This window comes from Diorhabda sublineata, chromosome 1 (assembly GCF_026230105.1).
Source record: "Diorhabda sublineata isolate icDioSubl1.1 chromosome 1, icDioSubl1.1, whole genome shotgun sequence".
Classification (NCBI taxonomy): Eukaryota; Metazoa; Arthropoda; class Insecta; order Coleoptera; family Chrysomelidae; genus Diorhabda; species Diorhabda sublineata.
In genome coordinates, this window is record NC_079474.1 from 16,367,121 (window position 1) to 16,380,784 (window position 13,664).

General features: G+C 34.1%; 2 protein-coding genes across 2 annotated transcripts in view; one reads left to right on the plus strand and one right to left on the minus strand.

Moving 5' to 3' along the window:
* The window catches only part of LOC130447287 (rabankyrin-5), a 35,987-nt gene extending 32,535 nt beyond the window's left edge, over nucleotides 1-3,452 (minus strand). Inside the window, exons 1-2 of the mRNA XM_056784020.1 lie at nucleotides 3,334-3,452; nucleotides 2,518-3,242 (exon numbers count right to left, since the gene is read on the minus strand). Coding sequence (XP_056639998.1) covers nucleotides 2,518-3,242; nucleotides 3,334-3,337 — 729 coding nt within the window. The 5' untranslated portion in view covers nucleotides 3,338-3,452. The remainder of the gene's footprint in view (nucleotides 1-2,517; nucleotides 3,243-3,333) is intronic.
* Nucleotides 3,453-4,040: 588 nt separating this feature from the next.
* Nucleotides 4,041-6,394, plus strand: LOC130447300 (protein NipSnap). Its single transcript, XM_056784046.1, has 5 exons — nucleotides 4,041-4,195; nucleotides 4,254-4,427; nucleotides 4,490-4,661; nucleotides 4,715-4,982; nucleotides 5,488-6,394. Exons 1-5 carry the CDS (start codon nucleotides 4,149-4,151, stop codon nucleotides 5,634-5,636), a joined length of 810 nt encoding a protein of 269 aa, XP_056640024.1. The 5' UTR covers nucleotides 4,041-4,148; the 3' UTR covers nucleotides 5,637-6,394.
* The last annotated feature ends 7,270 nt before the right edge of the window (nucleotides 6,395-13,664 follow it).

Genomic DNA, 13,664 nt, shown 5'->3' on the forward strand with positions numbered 1-13,664 from the left:
GTACCCTGAACTGATGATAATCACCAGCGACGAAGTACTAAGTCCCATTGGTCACGAAAGAAAGCTGTTGACAATTATTAAACAGAAAACTAAACCTACACCTCAGAATAGGATTCGTGGAATGTCATGCGTGGTCAGAACTGCTGTACGGAGAGGAAACCTGGACCTCAAAAGCTCAAATTTTCATAAAAACTTGAGGTATTTGAGATATTACTCTAAAGACGCATCCTGAAGATACCCTGAACAGTGTGAGAATCACCAGCGACGAAGTACTAAGTCGCATTGGTCACGAAAGAAAGCTGTTGACAATTATTAAACAGAAAACTAAACTTACACCTCAGAATAGGATTCGTGGAATGTCATGCGTGGTCAGAACTGCTGTACGGAGAGGAAACCTGGACCTCAAAAGCTCAAATTTTCAAAAAAACTTGAGGTATTTGAGATATTACTCTATAGACGCATCCTGGAGATACCCTGAACTGATGATAATCACCAGCGACGAAGTACTAAGACGCATTGGTCACAAAAGAAAACTGCTGAAATAGGACACATCTAACGCAACGACAAATACCTACTGCAGGGCAGAGTAGAGGGAAAGAAAGGAATGGGTCGGAAGAAGAAATCAAAGTTCAATGATTCGATCGCATCAAAATATTTCGTTGAGTTCTAGTCGCGTAACTGGATCAGTTATGAAGCAGAAGTCGTCTGGTAGTGAGGGCGTCGGTTCTTCACCGTTAGATAGCGTGCAGCCGTGTATATTACGTTATAGGTGGCGACATTAGATGGCGATGTATTCGTCATAGTATTAATACTTATACAAAAGAAAACTGTTCTTGTTGTTGGTTCGAAAGAATTTCGAGTGTCAATTGAATATAAAACCACAAAGAAGTTTTGTTAAGTTGAAAGACATCATAAAAAGTGTTTTAGATATATTGAGATGCAATTATGTCTCAAGAGCATCTGTGATTTGAAATGTGAATTGAAATTTCCAACTCACTAATTCAATTTATTTGTACACTAACACTAAATGCACTAAACTAAACACTAAACTATGCGCTAAGACTACTAATTTATTTAATTACACTGTTTACTTGTCTATCCCGATGTGTTCGGGATAACGTCAGATTTTTCACCGATTTTTGTATGTGATAAACAAGCGTCTATTTATTCAAAAACTGATTTCTCGATAATTCGCATTCTAGAATGTACCAATACATGAAAAAGCCTTTTTAGAAATTGATTCTATAAAACTGGCCATAATATACTGTAAATAAGTTGAATACTAAAGAGATTGCCGCAGGATCCGTTGTTGAAAATTTGTACCCTGCGCGTCCACCAAATAATCGAAAAGAAACGGCTTCACGGTCAACGTCAGTAGACGATTTCGTAATGGTATTATGTAGATTTTTTTGTTGTGTATAATTAGTTATTTGAAATGAAAAACGAAAAAAAATAAAAAGAGATCGTTTTTTCACTTTGTTTTACATTGAGAATATTCTTACGTTTGTTTTTTTATATTTTTTCATAAATTTATAATGAAAGAAATTGAAAACATGTTATTTTTAATAATAAATGCGACCCTGTATATATCCTTGAAACAAATTTGAATAAAATTGAGACAAATAATAATTTTCAAAATTCCCGCTAAAACGTTAAAAATCAATGTTTGTACCGGATATATGGAGGGGAGAATAACCTTAGACGAGTGCGCATCGCCTCCATTTTGATATTTGCATGAGTCACAACGTTGTCAAGTGTTTTTTATGAAATTATAACGCAAACGTGTCAATAAGATCAGATTTATATAAAAATCATATTAATATATGTATTTCGTCCCAAAAAGGGGTTGAGTTGATAAAGTATTACTAAAATAAATAATACCATTATTAAATGTTTATAATTTTGGGTTAAAATAGTGATTATACGTCAACTGGCAACGCTGTTGTGTTTATTGTTACAGCTGATTCGGCGCATTCGGTATAGAGATTGTTTTCTGAAGCAATGTGCTCGTGTTTTCTGAGTTTTAGTCACATAGTACGCAGTTTTAGTTTATAAATATCATTTAGTGAAGAATGTAGTTGTTCAGAGAGAATGTGTAAAAACACTAAAAGGTTTAAACCTGAAAGTGAGTCCTTTCACTGTAAGTAGACCTGTATCATAATTTTTATGCAAGTTCAGAAGTTTTGATTACTACAAATTTGTCACTGAAGCCAAGATCAAAATGGCTGCCTATGGCAGTAGTACATTTGCGCATGTTGACGCTTTTTCTCCCCTCCACATGTAAATTTACCACTTGGGGCGAAAAGTTTTGGAACATCCCTCGTATATACACATTTAAAAATCTTATCGTAAAATAATGTTTTTTCGTTTATACTAGATCTGGGGGTACGTTAAACCCTTTAGAAATGAAGATAATATAAGAAATATAATAATTAGAAATCAAATGTTTGGATACCTCAAGTAAATAAAATCGATTTGAATGTAAAAAAAATATTTTTAGGTAGAAAAAACTCTTACCTTAGACGAATTTTCCACCAAACACAGAAACACTACGTCTTCCCTTTGCAATCTAACAGCAGAATGTAAGGGTAATTGTGTTTTGCTTTTCAACATCTTGTACAATAAAGGTCCTGACATATGATCGAAATCTGATGAATTGAGATCATCCCAATGAGTTGAAATCAAACCAGAGCAGTATTCCCTTAAATTGATCGCATCTATTTCCTCGGCTACCGAGTAAAATTTAACGCATGATCGTATGTTTACCACAGATATTAAAAACTGTTCACATAGCTCGACTAAGCTGTTCAATTGAAACTCGTGTGCTTTCTTGATTAGATTCAATGTTAAAATTGAAGATGATAGATTTAAATTGTTGGTGTACAACCACAAAACTATGGAATTGGCAACTTCTGGATCAATTTCGGTCCAATCTAATTCTTTTTTATTCATTAAAACGTTTTCGTTCCACATACTACTTCTAGCGGTTAATACTAGTTTGTGGCCGTTGATTTCTCGATCTTTTAGTTTGATTTTTATATCACTATACGTTTCTGAATCGTAGAGGTTGTTAATCATCTTCAAAAGTCTCGAAGCAAATGTATCTTCCGTATTTTTAATATCTGAAGCTACCAGATTGTTGTATTTAAATTCTATATCTCTGTATTTAGTTAGAAGTTTCGAATATTCTTGTTTCAGCAAAGATAAATGTTGCTGGAGTTTTATAACTTCTGATGATTGAGCTACAACAATAAATAATATATACATTTATATTGCATCGTTAATTTCGTTAATTATTATAAAATTATGTTGATTAAATAATGGAGAAATTACCCATGTTGTGTACTTTTTATGTTAGAATAAAAAACAATTATTGGTGAGATATTTATTATTGTTTTCTTTAAACCACCCCAAAAATTTTAACCTCTAAAAATTAGACATTTGACATTTGCGATTTTTGTAGACCGTGTATACACAAGTTATATTAAAACGTATAAAGTAAAATCTATAATATCATCACCAAAACCAATTTGTAAATAGAAAAGAATAGTTGATCATTTACTATATAGCTTCAATTTTTTTAGTCTCTCTGACGATAAATTTTTAACAAAGTTTCTATCCTTCGTGTTGTATAAATAATTTCGAGTAACATGATACGTCGGCGATATTTTATTTCATTTGTATATTGAGAATTAATCATTTTGGGCACTTTTTCTATCGAAATGAACACTTTTGGTTCAAAAAATTGAAATAAAACACCGCTACTAATAATAATTGTAATGTAAACGAAAGTATTTGTTTCCGAAGACAATATTATCATTGTATAAAGAATATTCTTTATACAATGATATTATGATGGTTGGTTGTGACGTTATAAACCTACATTTAATTTTTCATTATTTAATATCGGTAAACATCAAATAAAATTATTTATATTAAATTTTTATTAAGAAACTATTGATTTTTAAACGGAAAATTTATTTAAGTTTCTTATATGCACAGTTGCATAACTGAAAGGAGAATCAGTGGTTTGTGTAAACGTAGTCGTTGGTCTATACCCCCACATGATAATATAATAAAATCAAGCACAGAGTGATAACCTTTTAATGACACCGATAGTGTAAAAATAAGTATTTTAACAAAAAAAAATGGCCAACACCTTCAAATATCTCAACAAATTAAGCCAAAGTTATAGGTAAAACATCCTATCTACAATAGGTAATTTTCGAAAAAAAATTCATTTTTTTCCATAGGTCACTGTCTACAACTGGTAGCAAAAATGATGCGTGGTTATCTAAGATATTTGTACGAAAAATTGAACCTACCAAAGAATCCCATAGTAGAATGTTGAGCGATAAAGAAATTATTTACTCTTTACAAACCCATAACTATAGGCCTGATTCTAAAATTGCTTATTTACAAAATGTGTAAGTAAAAACAATTTCTTTTTTTTTAAAGACTCGATATATTTTGCGTGTTTTTTTTTAAGTAAAAACACGGTTGATTTTATAAAATCAAAAGATTCCCTATCGAAAGAGGTCGAATTAGTTGGTTCTTGGACCGTCAATGTGGGTGATCAAGATCAAGCTTTACATCTGTGGAAGTTCACCGGAGGCTATCAAATGATCGATACTTATAACGAAGTCGTAGGTAACAGCAAGGTAAGTCACCAATAATTAGATTAATTACACTTTATTATCAACAAAATTATTAGGATTTTCAACAACTGAACGAAGAACAAGGGAAAATCGTCAGATCTCGTCATTTACAGTATCTTTTAGCGTTTAGTTACTGGCCGCAAATTTTGTTGAGACAACCGAAAAATATTTATGAAATTCGTAGCTATGCGCTTAAACCGGGTACAATGATCGAATGGGGCAACAACTGGGCTAGAGCTATCAATTACAGGCAAAATAATGATGAAGCTTTTGCTGGATTCTTTTCACAAATTGGTCGATTGTACAATGTACATCATATTTGGTGTAAGTACATAAAAAAAACTATCATTTAACTATTTTTACTAAAAAATTAGTTATTAGTTATTTTTTTAAATATTGATGATTATATATAAGAATAGACTTATTATTAAGTATATAAGAGTGATATCAGGGAAGAAAATCATTATGTGTACTTACCACAGGAAAAAAAATTATCAACAATTATAGTGACTGAGATTATCTTCCTCAAGAGTTTAGGAGATAAAGTTTTTGATCTTCACTCTCTCAATAAATATGAAGAAGAAAAAGCTCTAAAAGAACACCATTACTTAAACAGTTGAAGGGAATAAAAAAACACGAGCATTTGCAGATTCTTAAAAAAGAGTGCCAGGGTACAAAAATAAAAAACTAACCTCTCCCTTAGCTGTCTCAAATAATGTATTTTAATCAATAGGGAACAAAGGGGAGAAAATCTTTTTATTTAGCAATGCATGAGTAACTTTGTTACAAAATTGTTTATTTTTTGGATTCTATTTTGTTTTTTTTTTAGGTTATAATAGTTTGAACGGTAGAAAAGAGACCAGGGAAAGTGCGTGGAGGTCTCCTGGATGGGACGAATGCGTAGCTTATACAGTTCCTTTAATTAGAGAGATGCATTGTAGAATAATGGTCCCGACTGAATTTTCCCCAACTCAATAAATCTTATGTCAAAGTTTAGATCAGAAATTAATTAAAAAAGTTCACTCGTAAGAAAATAGTTGAAAATTACTTATAATACATATCTTACACAATATATATTGTGTTTTTAGTAGAATTTTCTGGTGAAAGAGTGAACCGTTGCTGTGGGACGTTTGATAAGTTGATCACGCAATAGCAACACTTATAATCACAAGTAGCTAAACGTGGTAACAAAGTATACCGAACATCAATTTTAACCTTGTTTTTACTCGGTTGCAACGTTCTAATGCGCGTTTCGATAACCGAGTTATCATCTTCAAAAACTGTCTCTGAAGATGACAACTTGGTTATCGAAACGCGTTTAATTATGATTATTATTGCAGTAGTACCGTGAACAATATATTACCGAATCGATTGTTAAGTTTCCAGTTTCATTTATACATTTCTTACTCTTAAATAGATATTAGTCAGTTGACGTTTGATAGGTAATAGTTGACATATGTCAAACAATTCTAGTGGCTCCATCGCACGGAATATATTGTGACTTATCAAACGTCTTTGTAATATTATATATAAAGCTTCTGTCAAATTTTAGAGGTTATAACTTGACATTTATATCGATAGTCAATTATTTATATATCATGGGATATATTTCGTGTAAATGCCAGGATATAATTGCTTCTATTTCATTTATTAATGGTATTAAATTGCAAAAATCGAGGGTATATTACAAATTGTATTGTCTTATTGAATATAGAAAAAAACTTATGTAATTTGTATTTATATTTGTTTCATATTATTCCGTATATCTGCCCGGTTTAGAATCACAATACATTCATTCTAATTTCGCGTTTTCGAGATTTCAGAATCCATTTATCGGAAATTAGTACTTCCGCTATTGTCAATAATTGTTCGACTTCCGGTTTCGTTTTTTGTGTAGACATGTATGGTATAAATGTAGCGAATTTAGATAACCTAACCTAAAAAATTATAAAAAGAGACGCACTTTCTCAATAGTGCTTCCATTAAAATCCACCCCGATGCTAATATGGTGCCGGTAATAATGGCAACTCGATGGAAATAAAAGACCGATGTGAAAGCGGGAAATGGAGATACTTCAGTCTCCAAGGACTACCAAAGTCACGTTTATTGATCCAAAAAGCGAATCTATCGCACAATTCTCCACCCGGTTGTCATGTACGCTTGCAAGACTTGGGGGTGTTGAACAGAATTGAACACCTGGGAGCGAAATATCTCACGCCGAATATATAGCGCAGTCGTAGCTCTAACGAGCGTATGCGTGAGAAGCGGAGAGTGCGCAAAACGTTTCGATACAAGCGACCGCGCAAACGATGTCCGGGTGATATCGAATAGGAACTAGGTGTAAGAATGTGGAAACGTCGAGTGTTGGACCGTGATCACTGGATGAATGTGGTGGATGAGACCAAGGCTCTTCGAGGGCCGTAGTACCAGTGGTTGTAGTAGTAGCCACCCTTATTTAACGCACTTTGACGTACACTTTTATATCTTTGGTTAAGGTTCGCTTAAATTACACTATTTTAGTTACGATTAGTATAATAATGGCGCTGCTCTAAGGATAAACTTTTTGTTCCGTGATTGACGTTTATTATGTCAAGTTATAGTGGCGCCGCGTGTTTTATAGCGGGAATTTTTACCATTTTAAATTGTCAGGTATGTTTTAATCTTTATATATTATTATGAATTAACCAATTAATTTTGTTACAAGATTCCTTTATTTTATTTTCTATAAATTTAGCAGCTGTGTATGTACGTCCACAAAATAAGGTTCTCAAGAAGATACGTACGCTAGGAACGATGTTAGACGGGATTTTATGAGACTCGCGTATATTTTAACTCCTTTTCTACCAGTTACCTCCCCGACGAGTGTCTCCAACGTTCCTTATAGTCTTGATGGCCGTGATTACGTGGAAAAATCAAAGCTAAAAGATCGTTTCGGGGCATCAGCGAGATGATTCCTGATAACAGCAAATCCTGGATTCACATCATTTTGAAAAATTGACGTATGACGACGGCAACGTGTAGAAGCGTCCCGCGAATTTCTTCACGTCTACGAAACCGACTCTGTTGTCATTGAGGAAGAGATCTGGGTTCGCTATCTCACACTGGAAACATAAGAATAATCCTGTTAGTGGAAAAATCACAACTCGCCGAAGCCGAAGAAATTAGGATAGCAAAAGGTTGTTGTTTTGTTGTCCATTTGGATGGAATACTATTTCACACTCACAGCCCAGATGTAGAGATGGTAATCATAGTGATTACCATCTCTTTCCTGAAGTAAATAATCACTTGGGAATCTTATTTTATGGACAAGTCTCGTAAATATATTTTTGTTTCCAATTAATTTTGCATTTCATTTTGTATTTTATGGCATTTTTTAGGAGTTTCAAACACGTCCCTCCATACAACTCCTTTAGACTAAATATGTTTCCATTTAAAACGTCCTAAAACCCTCAAAATATGATTAAATAATATTTCAAAACGTCTCTAGTCTCTGTTATCTTATGAAAGACAAAAAATGTCTCTTGTCCCGTCTTCCGGAAGCCATTCTATACCATGGGGTTGAACACCCTTTTTACCCTACCACTACACCACTAATTACATTGTTTGGGCACGTAATTCGATTACCTAGTTATCGTCTTCAGAGACTGATGTTAAACTAGATCCTATTAACTTGACTTAACTGCTTTATATTAAATTTTCCCACCATAAAACCTTTTCAAGCGAAAATTATTTCAAGCGTGAAAACATCCTTGGCGGGAATCTTCACATTCATTTTTTAATTACTAAATTATAGAGTGGACTGTAAGGAATTGGACTTTTGTCTATATTTAAGTTGTTCTTCATCATCATCATCATCAAGCCTTTTAATCCTTTGGATTATGGCTATCGCTTATACCGCTTTAAAAATCCTTTTTTGAGGTGTGTTACTCCTGGTTTTCTTTATAGTTTATCGTTTGTCTAGGCTGCTTTTGTTATTATTTTCCATTCCTTTTGGTTCCGGCATTGTGCCCTCCAATTCTCTACATTAAATGCTCTTATGTCCTTTATTTTGTTTCTCTTGTTTTTTCTTGGCCTGCCTCTCCACCCTGGCCACAAAAGGGTCCATCTTTTGATCTTTCCAGTTGGTTTTCTTCGCATTATACGCCCAATCCAGTTGAATTGAGAATATATGAAATTGGCTGTAGTGATTGTGACGGGAAGTATATTGGGCAAACAAAGAGATCCGTTAATGTACGGTTTAATGAGCACCTAACTTATTTAAAATATGAACTGACCGAAAAATCGTGTATAATTGCCAGACATGGTATAAACGGGGCTTTCAATATAAGTATCACCAACAGTTCCAAAAATTCCTTATATACCATGGTGCGTCAACAATACCTTGTTTTAGAATCTAATTTCTGACCGGTTCAGCTCCAAAATTATATGTAGTGTGTTCACACATCCTTTAAGACCTTTTTGTAAATCAACTCATTTAATCAACGTAGAACGAAAATATTGTTCGTCTGAAGGTAAAATTTGTTAAATCAATCATTGATAAACTAGTAACCTCCAACGATGCCCAAACATGCTGGAACATAAAAAATTCTAACAATCAAAATGGGCGGGAGCGTTTTGAAATTCAACTCCACTTTTATATTATTTTCTTGTACAGAGTAATAAAATATATTAAACATAATTTTTGTGTTTTGTTTTCACCTTCAACCCCGAAATTAATGCTTGCAATCATAAAATAACAAGAATAATCAAAATGGTCGATTCGCACGGGGAATTCACCAATACGAACACCGCCCTGAAGAGTCTCAACGCAGGCGATGGTTACTACGGGATCTAATTGACAACTGATGTACAACTGAAATTCAGCTTCATCGTCTAGAATCCTCGAGGATTCTGCAAAAAGAACAGAAAGATACCAAATGGAGAATTCGCACGGGGAGATTCACCAAGACGAATACCACCATGAAGAGTCTCAGCGCAGACGAAGCTACCAGTACTTGTAACTGCAGGACCTAATCTACGGCTGATGTACAGCTTCAAAGAACAGGAAGATACCAAGTGGATGTAGCAGAATCATCGACGTCAAATGCCTGGAAGTAAAGGGTTGGCATACAAGAACAATGTCGAGTACCTAGTGGAAAAGTCAAAGCAAGAGATTGACTGATATGCCCGATCCACACTCTCTACGAGATTACACCAAGGAACGTATACGAGAGTGTGGATGGTGCGTTCACATTCTTTCGCTTTTCTGTCGTTCTGTTTAGTGTCCATTTATCGGAAGCTAGTTCAGCAGAAATCGGTAGTGTGGATGGCTAGCACTTAACTCACCAAGAAGATGCCTCGCCTATTAGGAGTCATTTGAAGATAGTACAAAATTGAACTAAAGATTAATCTCCACTCTAGCATGTATGCGTCTATGGTGAGAGAAAAAACTCTGAAGGATCATCGCGAGCTTAAGAAATAGCTTGAAGCAGCAATGGTACATCAGGATCTAGTAGATTATAAAGTTGTACTAAAGTAGAAAGGATAAATTGTAGAAAAACATTTCAATCAACACAATTTACAGTTGATGGATCTTACGAACTATATCCGGGACTTAAGGCCGAGCAAATATATGGATCTTGACCAGCGTTAAGCATAAGAAAAGTACAAGGATAGAAGGGATAATCTACGAGAATTTGTGAATTCTGGAAGAATCTCTCGTAGAAACATTCGCTTCTTCTACTAGCAACGATTACTTAACCAACAAAAACCTCCTAATAGAAAAAAAAAAGAGTGTAATGCATGATAATACCCTGGAGAAAAGCAGAGGAATGGAGGCTTCATTTGAACCTTTGGAGGTAAGGTGAAGAACGAACAGCTTCGGATGAGTTGGGGGATGGTAGATATTCTAGTTCTTGTGCGGTGAATTGTTAACTGATTTGAAGTACAAAACAGACCTTGAAACTTCTGATAATTCCGTGAATCTGCGGCTTTCTGCAATCCTTCCTGTCAATTCATTGAATCGGGTTATCTGAAACGACAAATTTGCGTCCTTTAAACTTTCGACATCATGCACGCACAACACTTACACAATTACTTATTAGTTTTCCCCATACACACGGTTCATTCTCTGATGAATTTCTGCGCCCCTACAGTCTTCAGTTTGTCGAAAATGAATTACATTTGGCGGGCGCATCAATAATGTTTACGTGGCTGTAGCACAACGCCGACTGACGCCTGAATAGTGCGAGAGATTCGCATTGATATTGTCACAAGTCTATGGTCTGTTATTTGACTTATATGCTAGTTCCATTATTTCTTACGCATTCATTAATGTTATCTACATCACATGATCGTCTAATCACTCAAAGTAGTGTAAAATCGAGGTCAAAAACTACAGGTGAAACTGATAAAACCGTGTTAATTATTTTTAACGACTTTTTTTACCACCATGATATTTAATTTTATAACAATTTACAATTAGTGAATATCCATTTTTAATCGATAACTAATGGCAAAATAAAATTCTCCATGCCATAAATTTTTATAGTAATAAAATACCAAAAGATAGTTTTATAACTACTTATTACGTACAAGAGAAGTCACTTATAAACAAAATTAACGCACCAATCATATTTTTCTCGATATTCCATTATTTTTTATTGATAACTGTAGGCCATGAAACTTGTTTGACAGTGATAGTTGCTATTTAAATCAACTATCGTATCATATAATCTTGTTTTGTCTGTCAGTGACAGTTGCTATTTAAATCAACTATCGTATCACATAATCTTATTTTGTCAGTGACAGTTGCTATTTAAATCAACTATAGTATCACATAATCTTGTTTTGACAGTGACAGTTGTTATTTAAATCAACTATCGTATCACATAATTTTATTTTGTCAGTGACAGTTGCTATTTAAATCAACTATAGTATCACATAATCTTGTTTTGGCAGTGACAGTTGCTATTTAAATCAACTATCGTATCACACAATCTTGTTTTGACAGTGACAGTTGTTATTTAAATCAACTATCGTATCACATAATCTTGTTTTGACAGTGACAGTTGCTATTTAAATCAACTATCGTATCACATAATCTTGTTTTGACAGTGACAGTTGTTATTTAAATCAACTATGGTATCACATAATCTTGTTTTGACAGAAAATCGTATTAAACCTCGTTTCAAACTAAAACTGTGTTGTTGGAAGCAAACTGTTGATTGCAATTGTTTTTATTAACGCGCGTTTGGAAATTCATTTGAAAGAGGCAGTACGAATAGCGATTCTCCCGAATGAAGGATATTCAATAGGACAAGGACGAAAACGTTGCACTAATCAAATTGATGATCGTTTTTTGAGACAACGCGCTCTCAGAAACAAGTTAAAAAATGGAGACGTTTACATGAAGTAGGGTTAAAGCAACAGAATACCAACCAAAAAACCCTTGCTTACCATAGAACACAAAGTTCAGAGATTTAATTCTACAAGTTTACATTAGAATTGGACCATCAATGATTGGATATGGGTTTTGTTCTCCGATGAACCTAGAGTTAGCCTTAAAGGTCCATATGGACGTGTGGGTGGCTGGTAACTGCAAAGAGAAACGTTTGCTAGCTGTTATATCTCTCCTAAAGTGCTTTTTGGTTGTGGATCCATACTATTAGGAAAAGTTGCTAGCGATCCTGAAGTCCAAGTAAGCGTGGGGGTGCAAATAAACTCTTAATTCGTTGAGACCCAACTGATGAACTTTCCTCAGGGTCCAAAATGTTTACTACTAGAAGAGGTAATCAATAACCGCCGTCGTAGTTCAAAAAAGATCTTGAAATGTATCTTCCTCGTATATATATATATATATATATATATATATATGACTCGAAGCTAACCGAAGGAGCTGGGTTAGGCATTTTTGGACCAAAATGCAAGCTCTCCATACTACTAGGAAAAGTTGCTAGCGATTCTGAAGTCCAAGTAAGCGTGGGAGTGCAAATAAACTCTTAACACGTTGAGCCCCAACTAAAACTGATGAACTTTCCTCAGTGTCCAAAATTTTTACACTCCATATAGGGTGTGGATCCAAGAAAATATAATAAAAAGATTTATTTCGAATAAAAAGTTTGAATAATGATGTTTTTTGTGTGTGTTACACAAGTTTGGAGTGTACAAAAGAAGCCGAATAAAGGAAACTGTTAGCAAAGAAAACGATTTTAATAATATTAAAATTGAAGGATAATGATGCTTTCTACAAAATATTTTGATGAGACAATAAGCATTGGATAGACTATCAGGCATGGTTGTAAAGCCTAAAGCCGTGGTCGACTATAACAAAGGCAAATCTTCTATAGATCTGTCTGATTCAATAGCAAGCTACAAAATTTTTTTCAGAAGGACGTTGAAGGGGCATTGCTATTGAGCTGTTTTTTGATGATAATGAAAGAAGTAGAAAAAAGAATATAGCAATTACTGATTCTCCAATCAGTGTAGAAAAGAAGTTACTGATGAAAGAAACTACGACTGTTGCTGATTAAGAGACGCCAAAACCAAAAAAACCCATTGCCTAGTAAAGAAAAAAGGTTCAAGTCACTAAATAAGAAGAAGAGGTTTTTTAGGGTATAATAGATAAAAAAACAAAAAGACCAAGTCTAATTTAATGTTTCAAGGACGCAGGAAGGTTCAACCAAACTGTGAAACACATTTAAATATGGTCCTTTGGGCCGCGGAAAAGGTCAACGTGTTAAAATAACAGAACAGGCTGAAGGAGTTTTAATAACACCTTGGGAAGTGGGATAAAAAAACAATTACCCCTTTTGGGAGGAGTCTATTATCTATCTATCTTCTAGGTTTAGGTGCGGAAAGGCTGAAAATCCGAAAGGATCCCTTAAAAAATCTAGGTAATTGCTTAGAATTGGGGCTCCAGGCAAAAATCTTTCCAAAAAATGTTTCAAGCATTTCAGGTTTGTTTCTGAGGGTACAAATAGTAAATTTAAGGCGGGGTAGACATATTATTTCCATTATTTTAGACAT